The sequence below is a fragment of the Phyllostomus discolor genome, chromosome 13 (genome assembly GCF_004126475.2).
Source record: "Phyllostomus discolor isolate MPI-MPIP mPhyDis1 chromosome 13, mPhyDis1.pri.v3, whole genome shotgun sequence".
In the NCBI taxonomy this organism is placed as follows: Eukaryota; Metazoa; Chordata; class Mammalia; order Chiroptera; family Phyllostomidae; genus Phyllostomus; species Phyllostomus discolor.
The window spans coordinates 57,226,644-57,249,268 of NC_040915.2; the positions used below are offsets into that span (position 1 = coordinate 57,226,644).

The 22,625-nt window shown below is 56.4% G+C and overlaps 2 protein-coding genes and 1 pseudogene across 5 annotated transcripts in view; 1 reads left to right on the top strand and 2 right to left on the bottom strand.

Moving 5' to 3' along the window:
- Window positions 1-5,521: 5,521 nt before the first annotated feature.
- CASTOR1 (cytosolic arginine sensor for mTORC1 subunit 1) lies at window positions 5,522-10,063 on the bottom strand. 3 transcript variants are annotated; one of them, XM_028527690.2, is made up of 9 exons: window positions 9,834-10,060; window positions 9,164-9,234; window positions 7,789-7,976; window positions 7,571-7,703; window positions 7,163-7,286; window positions 6,599-6,712; window positions 6,427-6,509; window positions 6,245-6,339; window positions 5,522-6,107 (listed from the first exon to the last, which is right to left on the bottom strand). In XM_028527690.2, the coding sequence occupies exons 1-9, from the start codon at window positions 9,944-9,946 to the stop codon at window positions 6,039-6,041; spliced, it is 990 nt and encodes a 329-aa protein (XP_028383491.1). In that variant the 5' UTR covers window positions 9,947-10,060; the 3' UTR covers window positions 5,522-6,038. The 3 variants fall into 3 exon arrangements, with proteins under 3 accessions (XP_028383491.1, XP_035870098.1, XP_035870097.1); XM_036014205.1 differs by lacking the exon at window positions 9,834-10,060 and adding an exon at window positions 9,802-9,820; XM_036014204.1 differs by lacking the exon at window positions 6,599-6,712 and having other exon boundaries at window positions 9,834-10,063.
- A 2,274-nt stretch (window positions 10,064-12,337) lies between these two features.
- Window positions 12,338-22,625, bottom strand: part of TBC1D10A (TBC1 domain family member 10A) — a 29,976-nt gene continuing 19,688 nt past the window's right edge. The window contains exons 3-9 of one of the 2 annotated variants that reach the window (XM_028527319.1): window positions 20,830-20,937; window positions 16,145-16,251; window positions 15,091-15,205; window positions 14,946-15,011; window positions 14,051-14,240; window positions 13,769-13,923; window positions 12,338-13,175 (exon numbers count right to left, since the gene is read on the bottom strand). In XM_028527319.1, the coding sequence (XP_028383120.1) occupies window positions 12,690-13,175; window positions 13,769-13,923; window positions 14,051-14,240; window positions 14,946-15,011; window positions 15,091-15,205; window positions 16,145-16,251; window positions 20,830-20,937 (1,227 nt within the window). In that variant the 3' untranslated portion in view covers window positions 12,338-12,689. The remainder of the gene's footprint in view (window positions 13,176-13,768; window positions 13,924-14,050; window positions 14,241-14,945; window positions 15,012-15,090; window positions 15,206-16,144; window positions 16,252-20,829; window positions 20,938-22,625) is intronic. The other variant, XM_036014201.1, reaches the window with a different exon arrangement.
- On the top strand, window positions 21,720-21,900 carry LOC114510501 (annotated as a pseudogene).

Below are 22,625 nucleotides of genomic sequence, written 5' to 3' on the forward strand. Positions count from 1 at the left end.
GGCCACAGGAGGCGGACGCCCCCCGGCCTGGCCTTGGTGGCGCCCTAGGGGCCAGCAGTGCAACTGTGAGCCGAACAGGATCACCCAGAACCCTCTCCCAGGGCTATGTCAGACCCAGGAGACCGGCCTCTCTCACGCATCTGGTGTTTCTGAGCCAGGATCTCACGGGTCCGTTGCTTTGGAAAGCCACCTTCCCGACACCAGCGGGCAGCGGTCGGGTCCTGCTCAGCAGGCAAGGAGAGAACATGGCCGGTGCCGCCAGGGACACTGAGCGATTTCCCGGAGCCTCGGGTCCCTGGTCGGAGCCCGGCCTGTCCTGTGTAGTCCCAGCTACACAGAACGTGATGGCAGTTTCTTTTCTGCTGGTTGGACTGGTTTCCCGGCACTCACAGGGGGAGTCCTGAGTTCAGCTGCAGTGTGAGGATAGGGTAGGAGGGGCTGAGGGCACCGAGGGAGGAAGTGGGATGGGCTGGGAGCCCGTTCTGGGTACCAGCTGCACGGCGCAGCGAGTGCAGCTGGAGCTCGGGACCTCTGCTCAACAGGGAAGACAGTGGCAACAGACCGGGGGAGCAGGCCCAGGTCGCCATGCGGCTGTCTGCAGATGACAGCCCTGGTCCCAAGGGGACCCTGGGACACAGAGGTGGGACTCACTTGCAGGCCTAGAGAAAATGACCAGGGACAGGTGCCGGAGAGACCTGCTTTCTCCCCCCTCTTGTTGTCATGGAGACATCAAGGAACCCCTGGGCATCTGTTTTGATCTGAAAAAAAAACAAAAACAAAAACAAATCCTGCAGCTCCTGGTCGGGGGGGGGAGACCATCAGAGCCCGTTCTGTCCAGGAGACTACCAGTGGCCACTCTAGGGGCAAGGGGCCTGGGGCGCCCTGTCCACAGACTGAGTGTGCGAGGAAGAGAAGCAGACAGTGTGTCATTAAAAGCAAATGCTGGGCACCCCCACAGTCAAGAAGGCAAAGGTGAGAAGCCCCATGTCCATCGATGGATAAGAGTTAAAAAGTGAGGTGGCTATACTGTGGAATATTACTAAGCCGTGAACAGGAGCGAAGTGCTGACACACACCGCCACCTGGGTGTACCTCAACATTATGTTGAGTGAAAAAGGCTAAACATCAACAGTCAATTATTGTATGATCCCATTTATGCGAAACGCCAGGAAGAGGGAAATCCATGCAGACAATGCAGACTGGTTGTTACCAGGGGCCGGGGAAGGAGGGGTGGGGAGGGATAGCCCATGGGTGTGGGATTTCCTTGGGGGGGGGCAGTTAATGAAAATGTTTTGAAACTAGAGGTGATGTTCATACAACACTGAGTGCATGAAATGCCACTGAGTCAGTCACTTTGAAATGCTGCATTTTATATTATGTGACTTACACCTGAATCAGAAAACCTTTTTTGAAGGCAGAGCTTAAACACACAGCCACCCCAGGAAAACCAAGGGGCTCAAAAGCAGGCGGCTATAAGGGGGCAGGAAAGAGTCAGAGGGCCTCCTGCAGCCCATCCGGTGTCACTGCCAGTGGGCACCTGTCCCAGGGCTCCTGGGTTGACTTGGAAAGTACTCACCTCACCTAAAAGGCCAGGGCCTGCAGGTGCCAGGGGCGGGGAGGTGCCTGGCTCTGGGCGAGGGCACATCTAGGGCGAGGTGCTGGCGGCAGGAGAGCTGGCACAGGCTTGGGGGGAGGGGGTGGCTCAAAGGCAGACTTCCTGAGGAGGGGGCCGCCGGAGGCTGGTGATCAGGGAGGGAGGGGACATGCCAGGGTTGTGCGGGGTGGGTGTTTGTGCAGCCAGATGAGAGGGAGACCGAGGCAGGGAGACCAGCGGGAAGTCTGGGGCAGCAGCGCAGGCGAGGACAACTGTGGGCTGAATCAGGGCCCTGAGAAGGGGCAGTGTCACTCTGCAGGGTCCAGGTTGAGGGGCTCATGCAAAGTGGGCAGAAAGCAGAGCCAGGCTTACGTCTGGCTGCAGACAGAGGAGAGGAGAAGGGACAGAGCGGGAGTAGGCAGAAAGGCAGGAGGGAGGCCAGGGAGGAGGTAGCTGAGGCGGTGAGGGGTGAAGGTGGCGGGGGGAGGGATGGAGGGCAGGCCCAGCACAGCCCACCACTGCCCCGGAGACTGCAGGGAGCTGGGCCTTCTGGGGCCGGGAGAGGCAGGAAGGCCTGAGGGGCTGTGGCTCCAGGCAAGGAAAGCGGACAGGAGGTTACACACACCCTCATGTGTGCAGATGTGCGTGCGCACACGCAGGGACATGATAAAAACTTCCCAAACACAGTCAGGAGTAGACATGCAGAAACGTGTATCACACATGTTCACGTGTACACATGCAGGCACAGACGCCCACTGCAGCCACACACACGCAGGACGAATGCAGCAACGGTGGGCACACAGCTGATGCTCGTCCAGTCAGAGGCACGCACAGCCACAGACGTGCAGACTCCACACGCCGGGACATACTGACTCTTAGGCACATGCGCAGGTGAACATGCACACGCTTGCCGCCGGAAGGCTGGCCCACACGGATGCGCATGGAGGCCTGTGCTGACTGCAGACACTGCCCTGCACATCACACCCACGCAGCCTGCGCGTCCACTTGCCACAAACCACCCCCTGGGAGGAAGCTCCGGGCAGCCCCATGTGAGACAGCCCGGGCTCTGGAACCCCAGCACAGGCTGCCCTGGGAAAGTGAGACACAAATCACAGCCATTGCTCAACACATCCATCCGGCCAGGGCCAAGGTCAGGGAGGAGCCAGGGCCAGGCCTCGCGTGCCTGCCCACGCACTGGTTGCCACCGGCAGCAGACACCCAGCCACCAACGCAGACAGCTGGGGTTGCGAGGGATCTTACTAAATCGCCTCATCCCTCCGGGTTCAACTAAAGTGTCCCTTCCTCCAGGGAACCTCCCCAGGCTCCTTGTTTTGGAATCCTGTTTCTGCCATGCCCAGCTGTGTGAGCTTGGGTGACTGACTTCACCTCTCTGCGCTTCGTTTCCCCGTGTTGAGGGGCATAAAGAGCACGTGTTGAATACATGAATTAATGGAGTCCCCCCCCCACACACACACACAGGGACGTGGGAAGCTAGCTGCAGACTGGGCTTCCCCTCCTGGCTCCCGCTCAGCCCTTCCCACCCGGGAGAATCCCGGGGCCTGGTGGGACATGACACTATACTCCCCTCCACACGGAACCGAGAATCCAGCTCTGCAGCAACTTGGCTACCCTGGGACCACACGGACCTGCCTGGCAGGGGTGGCAGTGAGGACTTTAAACCCCAAATTTCTGCTTAAATATCTTCAGGGAGGACTCAAGAGGTCACTTCCTCTGTCTAGGCGTGAACATCGGCAAGGGTGGAAATGAGCTGCGCTGACTCTTCCCGCCTGAGGTTTCCTCGTGTCCCGTCCCCACCCACCCAAGAACCCCCCGCCCAGGGCCACATCCTCCCTGCAGATGCCGGACACCCAGCTGGCGGTCGGAGGGCTGTGAGCACCTTCCCACTCAACGAGGGGCCGTGGGCAGGGCCCTCCCAGGCCCAGGCTGTCGTCTGCATGACAAGCACTCGGGCTCCGAGCCCTGAGCCCCGCACCTAGGGCGGCTGTGCTGATGCCAGCAGGTGGACTGGGGCTTCCAGGGCAGGAGGACAAGGACGGGGGCTGCATGTCAGCAAGCGTCCCCAGCCTGGGGCATGACTGACCCAAGCTGAGCCCAACCCCAGGCCTGGGATGACCAGACTGACTTCTTTGTCCTAACCCCCACCCCCAGGGCACGGGCAGAACAAGGATGAGGTTCCATGAGCCGCCCCCTCAGCCTGGGACAGCCCACGGCCTGTCTGATGACAACACCCAGAGCATCAGCAGTGGGTGCGGTCCAGGGTCACATGCCCCAGGTACTTCCCAAGCCCTGTATGCCGGACCCCGGTGGGGCTGGGTCTCCCTCTGTGTAATTCACTGCAGGTCAAAAGCTGGCCCAGTGGCCCACAAGGATACCCTGGGAGCTAAGAAGTCTCCGCCCGGACCCATGTGAGTGAGAGACACACGTGGGGACGCTGACCTCTAAGCCTGACCGAGTCTGGGTAGGTATGCCTGAGTACGCCCCGTACACCTGACTGGGTACGCCTGTAGCCCCCTTACTCCCGTGGGCAGTCCTGTGAGCAGCCCTAAGAACTCACCGTTGTGGGGTCTGAGGGACTGGGCGGGGCCCGAGGCGCTTGGAAAACCACGGAGACAGAAACACTCAAATGGAGCAGGAATCAGAGGGACACAGATGGACAGAGAGGCCCCCAGACCAAATGTGCGGCCAGGAGCTCTGCAGCCGAAGGTCAAGAATTCTGGTTCTAAACCCCCACCTCATCCCCAAGCCAGCCAGGGTCCAAGACGGGCCCTTCAGGAAGAATGGGACCCCTCCCCCAACGAAAGATCACAAAGAAACGCCCCCTGCCCAGGGCCACAGGGCACATGGTCCTAAAGGAGCAGACTCCTAGGTCTCCACGCACAAGGGGAAACTGAGGCCAAGGGTAAATGGCTAGCCCCAGGGTCCCTGGCTGCTCACTCACCGGGCCAGGATGCGCTCTCAGCTCCTCTGATCTGTGGGTCCCCAGGTCCCCGGGGTCAGGGCGGGCGCACTGCCAGAGGCCCGGCCCCGCTCTGACTTTTCTGGGGAGCCACAGCAAGCTCTGAGTACGACGAAGTCACACCCTTCTTCCCTTCCTGAGTGCGGGCGGGTCTGGGCTGAGGGCACCTGATAACCTCTGCATTGCATCTGTGGGGCCCCATCAGGCCACAGCGGAATCCCAGCCTCACCGAGGGGAGAGGCGGCCCCTCCACGACAGGAAGCTCGGGCCCAGATGTGCTGGCTGAGCCCCCGGCCCAGGCAGGTAGCTGACAGGGGAGCGGGCTCCAGGCAGCCTCCAGGCCCCCATCCCGCCCTCCTGGTGGGGGAAGACCACTGTGCAGACTCCCAAGTCCCTGCTCTGGCTGGCCCCCTTCCACCACTGTGCCAGGAGGCCTGTGGGGGCAAGAACGGACTGATCTCTGGGCCAGCAGGGACTCCTGTGGGGGCCAGCCAGACTCAGGCGTGGTCCAGAAGCAAGCAGGCGGCAGCCTGGAAGAAAGGCACTCTTAGGTCCCCCTTGAGGAGGTTTCGCAATAGGTGAGCCATCCCCCGAGGGGGCAGAGAAAGCTGGGGGATCCCCAGGCAGGAGGGTCTGGGAGCTTCTACCCATGTTCAGAACCTTCTGGGCTACTCCAGGGGCAGCAAGGAATGAAGAAAGGGCCCGGCCTTCAGAGCCAGGCAGCCCTGGATGGGAATCACGTAACCTTGGCTAACTCACTTCATTTTTCAAAGGTTTGGATCCTCGTCTCAAGTGGAGACGGTTCGCTAGCACCCTGGAGGCGAGGGGAGCCGGAGCCCAGGAGCCCAGCCAGCTGCACGGGAGACCGGACCCTCAGGCAGGAGGCCCGAGCAGCAGCACGGCCGCTGCAGCTGAGGCTCAGACGACCCCCAAAGACCACAGCCCCGCCTGGTCACTGCAAGCCCTTTATTAACAAGTTGAATTTTTTTAAAAAAAGAAAAAGAGAGATGTAAAAATACTTTTCCTGGAGGCCGTGTTGGAGAGGCACTGTCGGAACCCACCTGGCGAGGGAAGACCACCCAGCCAGAGGCGGAGCGGCGCTGAGGGCCCGGGTTCGGGGAGCAGCGGGCCCGGGTGCGGGGAGCGGGGAGTGGGGAGCGGGGGCGGCTTGAGCCTCAGGCAGGGAATGTGCAAACGCCGGAGGCTGTGCAGGGAGTGATGGGTCGAGGGCTTCCTCGTAGAAGCCGGGAGCACCGTGTTCCCCTGTGTGGGCAGACATGCGTGTCCACGTGAGAGCCGGTGCCTGCACGCAGCTTACATACAGAACGCAGGAGGGGGGGGCCCTGCGTGAATGAGGGAGGAAGAAGAGGGAAGTGGGCTCATCCAGAGCTGGAGGAAATAGCTTAGAGAAGTCTCTGGAAGCCTGGGGACAAGGGGAGAGCACAGAGACTGCCGCTCCCCTCCGGCCTCAGGAGCCCAGGCCCTCCTGCCGTCGCTGGAGGACTTCGATGACACTGCTGATGCCCTCCTCAGGCACCTGTGGACAGGTGGGGGAAGAAGCGGTCAGGGCCGCTCCAACTTCCTGGCCCACTGGAACCACCTCCTGTCCCCCCACCCATCCTTCTGGGCCTCAGTGTCCCTCTGGGAGCCCCAACCCCGGCCTGTGGTGCTCACCAGGGCGTGGTCAAAGTTGAAGGTGCTGATGTAGTAGGCAGAGATGTCGGCCGCGGCCAAGGGACCTGCGATCTGGGCCACGATCCCGCATTCGTCTGAGGGTTGAGGAGAGGTCCGTGTGGGTCACCCTGGTCACCCCACGGGCCCTCCCCACGCCCCCAAACACAGGGAGTGCTCCTCACCAAAACCCAGGGGCTGCCCCCCGATGCGCACCATCCGCCACAGCTCGCCTGTGGAGCTGGTTAGCAGGAGGTCACTGGGGAACCTGGGGAGTCAGGGAGACCTGGTGACTCCCGAGTCTGATGCTCCACCCCCTTCTTCCCTGGGCTTGGCTTAGGGTCAGGGGTCACATACTTTTTCTGTATCTCCGCATCCATGACAATGGAGATGTAGCCCTCGATGAGGGAGAAGGCAAAGAACGTGATGGAGCTGGGTCCAGGATCACCAGCAGCTGCCTCCTTGGGGGCACTGGGAAGGGACAGGAGGCTCAGGTCCTCTGCCAGGCACCCAGCCCACGCCACCTCCTCCTGGTCGGCCTCCAGACTCCTGGGCCGGCCCTCCTGTCTCTGGGCTACTTTCCTTTCCTGTCCTAGGACCCTGATCTTCTAATGGTTCCGAGTGGGGGTCGGGGGTGGGGGAGGACAATGAACCCTGCCTGTTCCAAAGGACCCCAGGGCCGGAGGGCCTGACCAGGCCTGGCTCCTGGGTGGCTCTGCCCACACTACAGCCGAGGGCTCCAGCCGCAGCACCGGAGCCTTTCCTGAGCATCAGTGGAGGGTGCGCAGGCACGAAGGCTGCCAGGAACCAAGACACAGAACAAGGCACAGGGTCGCAGAACCAAGCAACTGCGGAAGGTGGTGGGACAGAGCATAGCTAACACTGATGTGAAAACAAAGACTAAATGCAAACTGGGCCCACCTGTGGGAGTAGAAGAGGACGTCAATGAGGGTGGTGGCGATGGCTGGCAGTGTTTCAGGGTCCAGTGTGAGGACACAGAAGCGGTTCTGAGGGCTCTGGATGGGATGCACTGTAGGGTTGGGCCCTACGGGGAGGAGCCAGGAGGTGGAGGGTGAATAAAAGGACTGTGGGCTGGGGCGCCCTCTGGTGGCTGGCCAGGGAGGGGCCTGGGCTGGGTGTAGCATCCTGTTCTGCAGAAACCTGCCTTGGTTTCCCCAGCCCCAACTTCCTATCCTGTCAGGCAGTCAGTGGCAGCTATTCTCCCCACACGCACAGACACACCTGCACAAGGGCCTCAGTTAGTGGGAAGAGGACCGCAACCCCCCCCACCCCGGCCCACCTAGGTCTGGGTATAGAGGGCGCCCTCACCATGCTGAGCACGGGAAAAGCCATTGCTGGAATCATCCCTGGCAACAGGCACTGGCTCCCCGCCCACCTCTCGGTAAATGTCGAACTCCTGGGCCAACGTGTGGATCACCACAGACAGGTCCTGCTCCCGCACCTGGGCCACAGGAAGATGGCATATCATACTGGTCCCAGGCAGCCATACCCACCCTGCCCTACATTGGCACCTGCAGGAAACTCACCAGGATGAAGTCTGTCTGGTAAGTGGACAGCATCAGCACGGACACGTGGTGCTCGGCCAGCGGCGCAATGACTGAGCGGGCAATCTTGGTGACCCCAGCAGCTTGCACTGCTGCACCACTGTGGGACGACACGTTCATCACCAGCCACGTGGCCTCAGCCACTTGCAGGAACTCAGATGGGGGCAGCTCTGCAGGCAGAGGCCACATGACCAGTCAGAGCCTGAAGGGCTGGCCCCTACCCTTCAGTTTCCCTGTTAGTGCCTTGGAGAGCTCTACCAAGGTAAGGCCAGGTCTGGAGACTGGGGCTATCTCCCTCCCCCAAGCTCTGCTCCTGACACCTGCTTGTATGCAAGGACAGAGATATGCTTCAGGTGCTGGCCTGCCAAGGATTCAAACTTTCCAGTTAAGAGCTCCAGATTTAGACAACCTGGGTTCAAATATCAGCTTTTCCATTTACTTACTGTTGACCTGGTGCAAATTATTTAACTTCTCTGAGCCTCAGTTTCCTTATCTGTAAAATGAGGCAACAGTATGTACCTCCTGACCATATTTGTGGGTTAAGACGCTTTATATTGCGTGGCACCACAAGAGGGCGCCAGGAGACCAGGTTGCCTGGGATATGCCCTTCTTCCTTAACAGACCCAAACTTTCAGATCCAAACTTTTCTGCAGTACAAACAGGGAAACTAAAGCCTGAAACAGTTCAGTGGGAGATGGGTCAAGCCCCATTTGGCTGGCCTGAGACTCCAGGCCTGTGAGGATAGGTCAGGCTGGCAGGAGTAGGAGCCAGAAGTCAGCTCCAGAGGCCAGGGAGGGGCCAGGCTGCTGTCCAATCCAGATCAGGGGCTGGGGCCAAGGTGGCTGCGAATTGCCCGAGCATGGCTAAGACCTCCCCCTACCCCAAACCCCAGGACCCTGCCCTGGGCTGGCTGCCTGCTCCTGCATTCCTTCCCCAACCCTCAGAATCTTGGAGCTCCCAGACAGCCAGGGAGATGAACAGCACTAGGGAAAAAAAAGTCCAGGGGAAAATAATGGCTATGGGGCTATAACAGCCACAGGAACCCCTGGTTCTTGCCAGCAAGTATAACTGAGGTCCTGCTGCCAGTCGGAGCCTTATAAGTGCCGTTCGAACACAGTCCTCATGGGACCCTATCAGATCAGAATTATAACTCTACCCATTTTCCGTAAGAGGAAACAAACAGCTCAGAGAGGGGAAGTGACTTGCTCAAGGGCACACAGCCAGTGAGTTGAGGAATCCAAGTTGAATGCAGACCCTGCTGCCTTGAAGGCCTCTCAGCTCCTGAGTCATTCGATCTCAGCATCTAGTGAGAATCCCGCGAAGAGAGTGCAACATCTCTCCCCAGCCCAGCCCCCACCTTTGAAGCCCTCCTCGTCCACCATGAGCGTGTAATCCTCAGGAGTCTCCGTCAGGCTGAAGAACTTGCACCTGGTTGGGGGTGGGGAACATCTTCAGCCTGGGTTGGGAGGAGGGGGCGGGTAGACTTCGCTGCATCCGCCCAAATTACCCCTACGCCGGGAGTCTCCCTGCCCCCTCATGCCTCAGTTTTCTTCCAATGACTGTGGGGTGTGGGCCCCATGTCCGGAATCGCGAGCTGTTTTTCGCCTCCAGACCTCCGCAGGAGTCCCCCGCCCCTCCATTCCGGGAGGGAGGAGAGGCTCACCCGCGGAGACAGCCCCGGGGCATCGGACCTGGAGTCGCCTACACCGGCCCCTCTGAACAGATGGGAGGCGTTTGGAAGAAGTTCCCCGCAGTCGCCAGGAAGGAATGCCCCAATCTGATACCGCTCGGAATTAAACATTGCCCACTTTAGGCTGTTTGCGCCTTAACTGGCCCCGGATAGGCGGCGGTCCCAGGGAGGGTAAGGCCCGGCCGGATGGCGGCCGGGGGTGGAGTGGGGTGAAAGGGACCTCCCGCCCGCTCCCCGTTCGCCCCCGCTCGCCTCGTGGCGACTCTAATCTCCAGACCCTGTCTCGGAGCGACAGTGGAGCCCACCCTAATCTGTGCCCCCGAACCCGGGCGCGCACCGGCTTCGGCGGGGCAGGAATAGCAGCTTGATGAGCGGGTGGGTGTAGAGCCAGAGACCGGAGCGGGCGAGGCTCAGCACCCGCACCCGGTGCTCTAGGATGTGCAGTTCCATCGCGGTCCGCGCGGACCGGACCCCGCCACCAGCCAGCCAGACCCAGGCCGCGCCGCGCCGGGGGCGGGGTGGGGGGCGGTGCCGGGGGCTTAAAGGAGACGCCGCGCAGCCTGGTCCACGCCGCTGGGCCTCGGGACCGCCCAACCCCGCGCAGCGTCGGGCTCCCTGAGGGCCACGCCCTGCGGGACGCTCGGCCTATCCGGGGTGGCCGCACCCCCTTCTATTGCCGGAGCCTCACCAAGCTCCTCCCGGCCGCCGGGCCCCGCCCCGACTGACTCGGCTCCTTCAGTTCTGGCTTTGGGATCACCAGCTGACACCGCCCGGTCGAATCCTGTAGACCCCGCCCATGCCGCGCCCCCTCCCCGGGCCCCGCCCTTTCCGCAGGCTGATGGTGTATCCTGAGGTAGGAAGCTTGCAGGAAGCATGCGGTCGTTTTTGGTTTTCAGGCCCCCAAATGGGTCTTGTGATTGAGGTCATTATGGGTTGGAAGGGCCGCGAGGAGAATCAGGGCTTCTCTGGGACCAGAATGCTGCCCCAAACCTTTGGAGCGTGGAGGGGTAGGGGTCCACTCTGCAGCCCTGGGGACTCATGCTTCTCTCCTAACAAAGTATCCAGACACCTTTCTGCCTCCTTCCTCTCATGGAAGAACTCTCCCCACCATGGTCACAGAGGTAGGAAGGGCCCCATCCCCCTGAGTCATACTGTTGGGAGGGTGTTGAAGGTGGCCAGGCCTAAGGAGGCCCCTGAAGACTACGCTTGGGCCAGGAATGCCCAAGGCTCAGACCGCAGGGCACAGGCCCATGTATCTGGGGCTCACTCGGTACTCAGGTCTCAGACCTGGGACCTGAGCCCTGTTGAGGCCTCCCAAAGCCAGCAGCCATTAGAAGAACCCATCTAGCCTGAGCATATCTAAACTTGCTTCATGCCCTAGGAGGCCCTGGGCACTCACTGGCCGACGCCCCAGGACTAATTTGGACTCATTTTGAAGTTAGGACTGGGCTCTGCTCAGGCCTCCTCAGGGCTAAGACCCCAAGGCTAAGCAGGCATCAGCACACCAAGGCTGGCCCAGTAGCAGGACTCAGCATGCTCAGTGGAGGTGGGGGGGGGGGTGCTGTCTGGCTTGCGCATCCTCAAGCCTCAGATCTGAGGCTTTGAACCAAGCAGGTTAAAGCAGGCCCACACAGGCCTCCCGCCTACTTGGGGCCTCCACTGCAGGCGGATGGAAGCTGGGCAGCGCCTTCCCTCCCCAGGCTCCGGCTCAGTGGGTTCCTGTGGAACACTGTGCAGCCGCCACATCCTGACCTGTCCCCTGGAGGGTCAGGGGGAGGGGACTGTCCTCAAAGGCTGAGCCCCTCATCTCATTCATGGTGCAGATGTGGTGGAAAACCACAGGTGTCAGGGTTGGGAAGCAGGAAGTGATGGCCTGCCTTGACCTTCTCAGGCCTCAGTATACCCAGCTGTACCAGGACAAGATGTTCCAGGCCGAAGCCCTGAGATGCCTGAAAGCTCCTAGGGAGGCTCCACTGCTCCCTCTTCTCCCCCCTCCCTCCATGGCCCAGCCTAGCTTGGTGGCCTGCCAGGAACAGCCGCTATTGTTTGACTGGAAAAGCTGCTTCCTCAGCAGAAGGGGGGCCTCTCCCAGGGACACCCTGTCCGTAACCTCACCAGTCATCAGCTGTGACCACAGAGCCTGCCTGGGCCCTCAGTGGCAGCCAGGTCCTCTGGCACCCTGGTCAGGAGAGGCAGCTGAGGGGCTCTGGGTATAAATTTGGACCAGCCTCACCTTTCTCACTCAGCTCCTCTGCTGCTTCATCTGTCAAATGGAGATAATGGAGCCTGCCTGGTCAGGTGGTGACACAGCCAGCCCAGCATGGCACTTAAATGACAGGTGGTCTTTTATCCAAGACCCAGCCTTCTGCCCTCTCTCCCAGTGGTGACCTGGGTTATCCACGTGAGGCCCTTCCTGGTCTCCCACCTCTGGCACCAGTACCTGACCCAGAATGAGCACTTAGAACCTTATCAAGGCCACAAGTAGCATCCAGGTCAGGCCTTAAGGATGGAAACTCTGAAGGGATCTCCTTAAAGGACCCCCTCCAATCAGTGATGAGTAGGATCAAGGCCTGGGGAGCAGGCCTCGGGATCCAGCCTTCACTCTCCTGGGTTGACCCTCACCCATGGTAGGTGGTGGACATGAGGCAGAGGGATGGCGTGAGGGAAAACAGGGACCAAGAATAAGGGCTGGCCCTGGACTTGTCATCGCTCTGGCAAAGGTACTTCTCAGAGAGGCTCTGGTGCTTGGCTGGGGCCAGGATGACAGCTCTGTAGGGAGTGGAAAAGATATGCTGTGCACCAGGGGTGGTAACCCCTTCCCAGTCCCCAGCTGCACACCAGTTCTCTACACAAGCCTGTTTATTTCTGTACAAAAAACCCATGTTTCTATTTTACACAAAGAACACCCCACCTACTCCCTTAATGTCAGTGCCCTAGTCCTGGGGAACATCCCCCTAGGAGGAGGCCCTGAGTGAGGCCCTCACTTCTGCCTGCCCCAGCTGGGCTGGCCTGAGCTCCACTCTGGAAAAAATAAATAAGGAGGCTCAGGCAGAATCTGTGCTGGGCCAGCCAGACTCGCTGCACCCAGTGGCCAGGCAGCTGAGCCCTCAGAGGGTGCGCAGGCCCTGGAGTGTCAGTCCGTGAACCATGGAGGTGTGTGGAGACCCCACCCTGGAGGCCTGAGATGCCAGGGTTACAAGTAAGTGTCCTCACTCTCCTGCGACGTCAGGCTCTCCTGGGAGCAGTGGTGGGCTGAATCCAGGGGAGCTGAGTCCTGAGGGGCAGGGGCCAGGTGGACTGGGTCCTTCAGGGGCACATCCTGCGGGGGACATGCGTCTCCTGCAGCGACTGCCACCTTGGCTTGAGTTGGCACTGGGGTCTTGTCCAGCTGCCCACTCGCTGCCTCCTGATTCTGCTGCTCCTTCTGCTCCTTATGAATCTTCCTGGATGGCTTTGGTTTGCCTTTGGAGCCAGGGAGCAGGGCATCTGGGGGCAGGCGGATAGACGGTGAAGGTTGCAGGGTGGGCCGGGGGCCTGGCTCCGCCTCCAGGATGGCCTTGGCACCATGCAGCCTAGGCAGGGGGCGGCACTGCAGTTCACCCCGGGTCTCCTGCCAGCGCCGTAGCTGGATGAGGTGCTCACGCTCAATCTGGCGCTCTGTCACTGGCAACTCTACCACCTGTGGGAGCAGTGACAGGCAGGTGGGCACCAGAAAGAAACTTCCCCTCTGCCTCCCAGCCCAGGCCCCGCCCCTCTGCCTTAGAGTCCCCCAGTTCTGGTCACTAAAGTCTGACCATAGAAAGGATAAAGGTCTGGTCCCTGTGGTGGTCACAAGTCTCCTGGCGGCGGTGAGCCAGGCCCTTGAGACCCAGGCCTCAGAGGAGAAAGCTGCCCACAACTCATGACTCTATTCGCCTAGCTATATGTCACCTAATTACAGCCTCCAAGAGACAAAAATCCACAAAAGACAGAAAAAATGGAAATTAAAGCCAAGGCCATGGATATGGTACCAGGGAAGAAGAGGGGGTGATGGGTTGTAGCTCCTCTCATTTCCAAGTGGTGCAGTACAGGGAAGGCCCCACAAACTTAGACCTCTCTGTGCCCCCTCTTCTCACTGATTGAAGGATGAGGTCCACCCACACCATGCTGGGCTGCTGAACACTGAGCCTAGCACCAATGACCCACTCTCAGGCGCAGAGGGTTACCAGGCTCCCCTCCAGAGGGCCCACACATCTCCCCCTCCAAGTGGTGAGAGGAAGGTACGGGCCTCACCTCCTGGACCAGAAAGGCTTCCTGCATGATCTTGGGGCTGAGGCTTCGCAGTCGCTCGATGGTCTCGTACTGGCCCTGGCAGGCCTTGAGCTTCTCCGGGGAGCCCAGCGCATGCTTCAGCAGCACCAACCCCACCCGGAAGATGATCTTGACTCCTGCAATGGGGGGATGGGAGTGGGCAATGAGTGCCAGGGGGCCTTTAGAGACCTTCTCTGAAAAGAGAGGCTCCCCTGTGGGCGGGGCTGGGGGCAGGGGGCTGCTCCCGGGAGCTCAGCCCAATACCTTCGCAGAAGAACATGTCCCAGACGCGCAGCACAGAGCTCCAGGGCAGGGTGCGGGCGAAGGCACACATGAACCACTCTGTCATGTAAAGCAGGGGGTCGATCTTCTGCCGGCTGAGGTGCTTGTGGGCCACGGGCGACACCTTCTGCAGCAGTGAGAAGAGGATCTCCCCATCCAGCTGGATCGCCTCCTGAGGGGAGAGTGAAGTCATGACCATAGGCCTGTACCAGCCAGGGCAGGGACCTCACCCAGGCCCCCTGCACCAGGCAAGCATTCATTCATTCCTCAGGTGGCTTCCTGCCTGCGGGGAGCCAGTCTCATGCTGGGTTATGGAATATAATGATGAGCCAACAGACAGAGTCCCCTTTATGAGCGTGTAGTGAAAAGGGGCAGACAGACATGAGTCGCAGGAGCAAAAAGACTAGGGAGAGTGGGAGGAGGGCTAAGTGCCCAGAAAATGGCAGGAGCAGGAATGCTGAGTGGTGTGTGCCAGGTGTCCTTTTCATCAGGGTCAAGGACAGCTCCCTGAGGGCAGAAAGATGAGGGAAAGGAGTTACCAGAGGAAGGAAGGGAAGGAAAGGGGCAGAGGTTTAAGTATATGCCAAGGCCAAGGCAGGGAAGAACTTGGTGCACTAGAGGAAATACGATCCTGCCAAGTAGCCAGATGGCTGAAGGCTGAAATGGAAACAAGTGTGGAACTGATGATGCTGGAGCCTGGGAGACCTGACCCTGGCTGGCCTGGGGACTTCAGCTTGAAAGCAACAGAAGAAAGAAGGCCAGGAACGGTTCAAGCGAGGGCAGCAGTGTCTGTGGAGAGAAAGTCCTGGAGATGCCACAAATGGTGTCCAGCCTGGGGCAGGTCCCAGACCAGGTCCTGGGCCCAGCAAGCACTCACCAGTTTCTCACTGTAGTAGCCGGGCAGGTACTTCTCACAAATCTGCACCAGGCACCAGAACGCTTGCTGTGGGCAAAAGAGACGTAAAGCCTGGCTGTTGGGTGTTCCTTGCCCGCCCACCTGCCTGCCCAGGGCCTGGTGGTACCTCAGCAGGCATGTGCATCAGCAGAACAGCAGCAATGGGTGCCTGGGCCTGGCAGTAGCCTTCCTCAGGTCGGTACAGCGTGTAGGCCTTCAGCACACGGAACAGGTCCTGCTGGCTGTGGAAAGGCCAAGCATTGTAGGAATGACAGGTGTGACTCTGCTACCCACTGCCCTCACCTGTGCCCCACTAGACCAGACTTGTCTAAGAATTCATACTTCTCTGGAGAGGGGATGTGACTTGACAGTGGTCATTAAGGGGTCAGTCTCTGACTGTAGCTCATGAACTCTCACATGACCAGGGGATGGAAGAAGAGAGGTGCTCCCTGCATTTGAGAGGTGAGAGCAGAGCCTCGAAAGAGAAAGCAGGGGGCAAGGCCAAGCTGGGATGCCAGATACAGGGTAAAGATGCGTCGGGGCTGGAAGTATGGGCCCCTCACCCAGAAGCTGTGGCATCTCAGCCAACCCATTCTGTCCCAGGGGTCTGTCTTGGTGTCCTAGCCTGCCACTTCTTTCCCTTCCTACATACCCTCTATTCACCCCACTATCTCTAACCCTCTTTCTCCCCACTAAAACCTGTTTCCAGGAAACAGTTGGGCTGGGCAAATGCTAACCCTCTGGGGAGTAAATAATGAAAGTTGCCCCAGAGGTAAGAGGAGACACCAAGAGGACCCATTAAACTCAAAGCAAAGAAGGAAAACTCTAAAAGTGGAGTTTGGGCCCTGGCTGGTGCGGCTCAGTTGATTGAGCACTGGCCTATGAACTGAAAGGTTGCTGGTTCGATTCCCAGTCAGGGTACATGGCTGGGTTGTGGGCCAGGTCCCAAGTTGGGGGCATGCGAGAGGCAACTGATCAATGTTTCTCAGGCACATTGATGTTTCTCTCCCTGTCATTCTCCCTCCCTTCCCCTCTATGTAAAATAAATAAAACCTTAAAAGTAGAGTTTAGGGTCCCTAGCTCCTGAGCCCCCTAGATACCTCCAAATGCATTTACCTCCTCTGATTTCTGAGGGACAAAGCCTAAAGCCATCAACAGACTACCACGCCCAGGCTGCTCACCCATGGCCCCCCCGGGACACAAACATCTCATGGAAAGGGAACTGCCGGTGCAGGTCACGCTCAATCACATCCAGCCACTTGGAGTCCCCAGGGGACATATCCAGCTCCTAGAAACAAGGTTGAGAGAGTACATTAGGAGTTAGGGATGGCTAGGAGGATAAAACTACCCCAGGTATTAGAGGAGCCCCCACCAGGGGCAGTGCCCACCCAATCCCATCACGAACTGGGTCTTCCAGAGATAGGCCAGGAAGCCCAGGTGGAAAAGCCTGGGCAGGGCAAAGAAGAAAGGGTAAGGCAGGGCCCTGGAAACGCTGAGCAGTAATCTTGGCCCCAGGAAGACCTGTGTGGGTAAGGATGTGCACCATAGCCGTAGCTGGAAATAACTTACAGAAATTTCTTTTAGAACCCACCTTATGTCACATCCCTAAGATGGAAGGCTACCATAAAGGTCCTATCATTACACTGTTCACACATGAGGGAGAAGTCATTTGACCAAGGCCTTGTAGTTAGAAAAACGGTGGAGCTGGGCCTGGAAGCTAGGTTGACTCAAGCCCGAGCCTTCAGTCCCAACTCTTCGGCTACCTGTCTCCCTGTGCTAGTGGTGTCGCCTATTCAGGAAGGGGGGTGTGTGTGAGATCTGCACACAGTGCTGTCTGGAAGGACATGACATTTGTCAAACCATTAACCTCACAGCCATCTCTATGTGTTAAGATTTCAACACAGTTTAACTGTTTTCTTTGAATTTCTGTGAACATTTTAAGCACGAATACCATTTATGAACCCAAGTACAGTTGACCCTTGAACAGCACAAATTTGAACTGTTGGACTGCAGGGGTCCAATTATATGTGGATTTTTTTTTAATATTTTTTTAAATTATAGTTGGCATGCAGTATTATATTCATTTCAGGTATGCAACTTAGCAATTAGACATGTATATACCTCACAAAGTGATCCCCTCGATAAGTATAGTAACCATCTGATACCATACATAAAATTGCAACATTACTGACTCTATTCCCTATGCTATACTTTATATCTGTGACTATTCTGTAATTGCCAATTTGCATTTCCTAATCCCTCACATTTTCATCCATCCCCTATCCCCTTCCATCTGGCAACAATCAGTTTGTTCTCTGTATCTATGGGTTTGTGTCTGTTTCATTGTTTGTTCGTTTGTTTTGTTTCTTAGATTCACTATATGAGTGAAATAATATGGTATTTGTCTTTCTCTGTCCAACTTATTTCACTTAACAGAATACTCTCTAGGTCCATCGATGTTGTCATAAATGGCAAGATTTCACTCTTTATGGCCAAGTCATATTCCATTGCATATATGTACCACATCCCCTTTATCTTTTTGTCTATCAGTGAACACCAAAGTTGCTTCCATACCTTGGCTATTATAAATAATGCTTCAGTGAACATAGGGATGCATGTATCTTCACAAATTAGTGTTTTCAATATATGCAGATTTTTTAAACCTTTATATAAGTGGACCCACACAACTCAAACCCATATTGTTCAAGAGTCAACTGTAGAGGACCAACTTAAGTTATAGGTGGACTTTCCAACTGATGGGGGGTCAGCACCTCTCACCCCCATGTTGTTCAAGTGTCAACTTTATGCCCTGGTGGGTGGCTCAGTTGGTTGGAGCACTGTCCATGCATCAAAAAGATTGTGGGTTTAATCCTGGTCAAGGTGTGTACATGAGGCAACCAATCGATCTCTCTTCTCTTCTCTTCTCTTCTCTTCTCTTCTCTTCTCTTCTCTTCTCTTTCCCTTCTTTTTTGTCCCTCCTTTCCTCCCCTTCTCCCTTCCTTCCTCCCTCCCTCCCTCCCTTCCTCTCTCCCTTCCTCTCCCTCTTTCTTTCTTCCTCCCTCTCTCTAAAAAATCAATAAATATATCATAGGGTTAGGATTTTTTTAAAAAGGTCAACTGTACTACATAAAGAAAAATAATTTCTTGGTCATTTCAAATATTCTATATTTTGATCTGCATGTTAGTTACATGCATATTATTTGTCAAAACTCACTGAACTACACACTTAAGATCTGTGCATTTTACTCTATGTATATTCATACCCCAACTTTAAATGAAGAAAAAAATTGCCCTGGCTGGTGTGGCTCAGTGGACTGAGTGCTGGCCTGGGAACTGAAGGGTCGCCAGTTCAATTCCCAGTCAGGGCACATGCCTGGGATGTGGGCCAGGTCCCCACCTGGGGGGTATGTGAGAGGCAACCAATCGAAGTATCTCTCACACATCAACGTTTCTCTACCTCTCTTTCTCTCTCCCTCCCTCGCAATACTAAATAAAATCTTTTTTAAAAAAATAAGAAAATCAACAAAAAGGAAATCCATAAGGCTGAGCAGGAAAGCAGACTAAGTACATGTTGTCTGTTGTCCGCAGGACTGGGCCAGCATCAGGGAAGGCCCCCAGGAGGAAGGCTTGGCCCTCAGCAGACACACCAAGTGGGCGCAGGCACAGGACTGGGCCCTGACTGGCAGGTAACTTCATACGAGCCCTTTTCCATTGGTGGGGGTATTCCAGCAGTGAACTAAAGGACTTGGGGTACCAGGTAACTTAATATGTGAGAGTGAGCACTGAGAGAAAAGCTGATGGAGCAGTCAAGGCTGGAGGGTGGCAGGAGGAGCCAGGAGCTTCCAGAGAAGGCCCTGGAGCAGGCACACAGTTGAAAAGGTGGGTGTGCAACCTCTAGAGCCCCACACACCCTCAAGACAAGGGCCTGTTTGTGTCCTATGCATCCCTAAGTCAGGCCAAGGGCTGGATACTGAGTACAATTTAGGTTTGCTTTTGTCAGAAAGGGAAGGAAGGCCCCACAAATTCTCCTGAGGTTCCCTTGAGGTGGTGCCCTCAGAACCCAAAAAGTCAGTTCCTAGGATGTGCTCACCTGGTACCTCAGCAGCCCAAGGTTTTTAATCACACACAAGTGGGTAAAAATGAAAACAATGTAGCTGAAGGACCTGTAGGGAGAAAGGCTGCTGAGAGTAAAGGGCAGGTGTATCTTGCTGGCAGATGGTGCTGCTACTGCAGCCTCCACAAGAGCCTGAAAGCACTGGTGTCATCATGAGGTGAAGCCAGAGAAGAAAACCAGGTAAGAAATGGATGGAAGGCGCTGTCCAAGAGGAAGAAACAGGAACTGCAGGAGAGGCTATGTCTTAGAGCCACCAGGTACTGTAGCACCTGCCCTGACAGCTGAGGTTGGGGTTGGCCACTTCAGTCTGCATGGGAGCACAGACACAGGTATGTGCTGCCACCAGCAGCTCCCCCTCATCATACCTCTGCTTTGGGCTCATGTGCCCTCAGCAGCCAGAAGGAGCCTAACACCCGAGTCTATTTCCTCCATGTTATTCACAGGCAAAGCCCTTCCAGGTGTGCCCATAAACCACTGTTCCAGCCCCTAGGACTGTCTCAGGACATCCTGAAGACCTTTGCTTCAGGGCATCCTGAAGACCTTTCTTGGCAAATCTACCTCCTTCCACAAGCAACCTTCAAGACTCCACAGGAGTGGCCCATTCCTCTCCTGACACACCACTCAGCACACACAGCACTGTGCTCTGCTGTTCACACATGATGCATTCACATTTGCTAACAGGAGGCTGGCCAGGCTGCCCAAGCTCTCAGCTCTCATGCTGTACTCTGGCAGACAGAAGTAAGCTATGGACTTAGGTGGGGCTCCCACCCCTGAGCCTCCCCCTCTGCCCAGGATGTAGCCTCATCAAGTGGAAGACATATTGCCACTAGGAGGAAGACTCTGAAATTGAGAGGCTGCTAGAGTGGGGCCTGGTACTGGTATCCAGACCAACTGCCCTAATGCAGAGCTTCACCCAGGCAGACACACTCTACCAGACTCCCTGACTTCCAATGCCAAGTACTGCCAGCAAACAGCTCTCACCCTCTTTAGGTCAATAGCAGAAACTCTAGGCTGCCCTACTTCACCCACCCTTATCTGGGAATGGTATTCACTGAAACATGAAGTATGCAAACAAAGAACTGGTGGCTCACAGCTTTCTCACTGTCTTTCTGTCATCAGTTCCAAGAGCCTGGGAGAAAGCCTCATTCCTGGGGCCAGGTCCAATAGGTAAGCCGGGGCAATCCCAGGGAAGCCAAATGCCTCCCACAGTTTCCTAAGAGAGCATGCTAGAGGAGCTGCCCAGCCCAGGGAAGCCCAAAAAGCCCCATGAATGGAGGACAGAGTGTTCTTACCCTGGCCACTAACTGGCTCCTGACTCCTAAGGATATTATATAGTTTGGCTTTGCCACACCCTGGGCTAATAATCCCACAAGCAACACAGGTGAACGGTGTCTGACTGAGCATGAATGAGAGGAAAGAAAGAGTAGAGGGTAGAAGGCCAGGAAGTGTTGAGGTTTCTGTGGCTCTACTAGGCAGGTCCCCAAAGGCCCTAAGCACAGGGCCCCAGGCACTCAGGGAAGTGGTATGAGTGTCCCCTCCTCATGAAGAGCTGGGAGGTGCCCACCGAACCCCAGAAAGCAAATCTGATTGTCAGGAGAAAAAGCTAGAATGGACAGTTAGGTACTTGATGGGTGGTGGTTCCATCCATTGCTCATACTGCTGAGGTCCAGGTGGACACATGGAAGATCACTGCCAGGAGAAGGATGCCAGGAGATGTGGAAGGAACAACAGAGTGAAGGAAGGGCAACTCACGTCAAACTTTCCAGGGTTCTGCTGTAGCTTCACCTTGCCTCCTGACAGGTACTGCCAAGCACGGCCCCGTAGAGAAGGTGGGATACCCTTCTGGCACCGCAGACGGATCTGAAAGTCAAAAGGAGGGCCATGCCAATGTATCCACCCAGGAAGCTCCCCTAGAGGCTGTGTGTCAGCCCAGCCTCTCTGCTGGTACACGGCAGGCCTTTGGTGAACACATTAGCAAGAGCAGAAAAGGGGAGAAAAGAGACTTCCCTACTATTGCTTTGATGCAGATCCAATGACTAGGGGTGTGTGTGAGTGCAATTAAATGTGCTGCCAGCAGGTGATGGCAGAGTCCTTATATCCCCTGATCCAGTGACAATGCAGGTATTACTGAGGTCTACCACAGGTTTCTGAATCCTAATCAACATTTTCTGAATCAAAATGAAATAATACAAGTTGGAGAAGCCCCACAGGATGTCACCAGGAAGGGATCCACATGGTGTGGGGCACAGCTTTAGGCACAGGAAGGGTAGCTCATGAAATGACCAAGAAAGTGGCTGGGTCACTTTCATGGCAGTCTTTGTTTAAGAGGCCATGTAGTAGGACATGGCCAGCCTGGAGAGGAGAGATCTCAGCACAACTCAGAAGGAAGATGGGAGCTGATCAAAATGTCTTCCTCTTTGTTTTGATCAAGAAACCCTCCTCTTGTCTGCTCTCCCTAACCCTGAGTGTCCACAATCACTAGCCTAGGGCAGAGGCAGCTGGCCTGGGTGCTAAAATGTCATAGGCCTTCCACCATCACTCACAGACTAGGAGAGGTGAGGGAGAAAGTGTTTGGGGTAGCTCATGATCCACAGCCAATGCTCAATTCATATCTAACTATTTTTATCAGAAAAAAGACTTCAATCACTTATCAGCCTTTTGGCTAAAATCAAGCATAGTTATCTGTTCTTATCAGCGTAACATCTGATACATCCTCCATCTGAGGACCATGTGTTAAATGGATGTTTGGAGCAGGGAGATAGAATAGGAACTTACTCCACATCGACCTGGTATTGTAGTACCTCTGGGAATGGTGCACCTCTTTGGGGATGAGAGAGAGAGAGAGGAAGAAAAAGAAAAGAAAAAAAGGCTTCCACTGCCAAAATCCAGTGTGAAAAACCACAGTCCTTTACAAATGGGGAAAATGAGGCAAAGAGTGGGAAAAATATTAAGGTCACACCATCAGAGGTGACCACACAGTAGAGGACCCCACTGTCTCCTAGCTACACTACACAGGCTAGAGGGATCCAACCCCGTGCCTCTCCACTGGCCTCTCAGAGCCAGGCAGAGAAGCAAGTTCCCCCTGGGCTGAAGACTGAATGAGGCTCTGAGGCAGCTGCCCTGATTGTCCTCCTTGACCTCAAGGCTAAGGGTCAAGAAGGGTGAGAATGGGGGTGGAGGGACTGATACTCCCCTCAACCCCTATACTAAGCCGCCTGGCCTATGATGAAAAAGATGGGAGCTCAGGGCAGTAGGGAGAGCACCTGCGTGTGCATTTGGATCCAGCACTGAGCCAAGCATTTCTCATTCATAGTAAGATCAGAATGACAATACCTAGGATTCTATTAGAATGGCGGGGTGGGGGGGGGGGGCATGCCTAGCAGCCTGTCTTCAATAAATGATGGCTTCCTCTCCACGCCTCCACCCCAGGAGGATGCCTGACAGAGAAGACTCAGGGTCTTGGGCTCACACCTAACTTCCCCTCACCTGGAAACCCCCTCAAATAGTCCCACTGCAAACTCTCAGAGGAGGGAACACAGAAAGCCCAG

Excerpts from the sequence above, each read along its gene's own strand:
- CASTOR1 (XM_028527690.2), bottom strand. The coding sequence starts at position 9,946 with ATGGAACTGCACATCCTAGAGCACCGGGTGCGGGTGCTGAGCCTCGCC. Across the intron at positions 6,510-6,598 it reads GATGCGGAGATACAGAAAAA|GTTCCCCAGTGACCTCCTGC; the intron begins GTATGTGACCCC and ends CTGACTCCCCAG. Across the intron at positions 6,108-6,244 it reads TCAACTTTGACCACGCCCTG|GTGCCTGAGGAGGGCATCAG; the intron begins GTGAGCACCACA and ends ACCTGTCCACAG.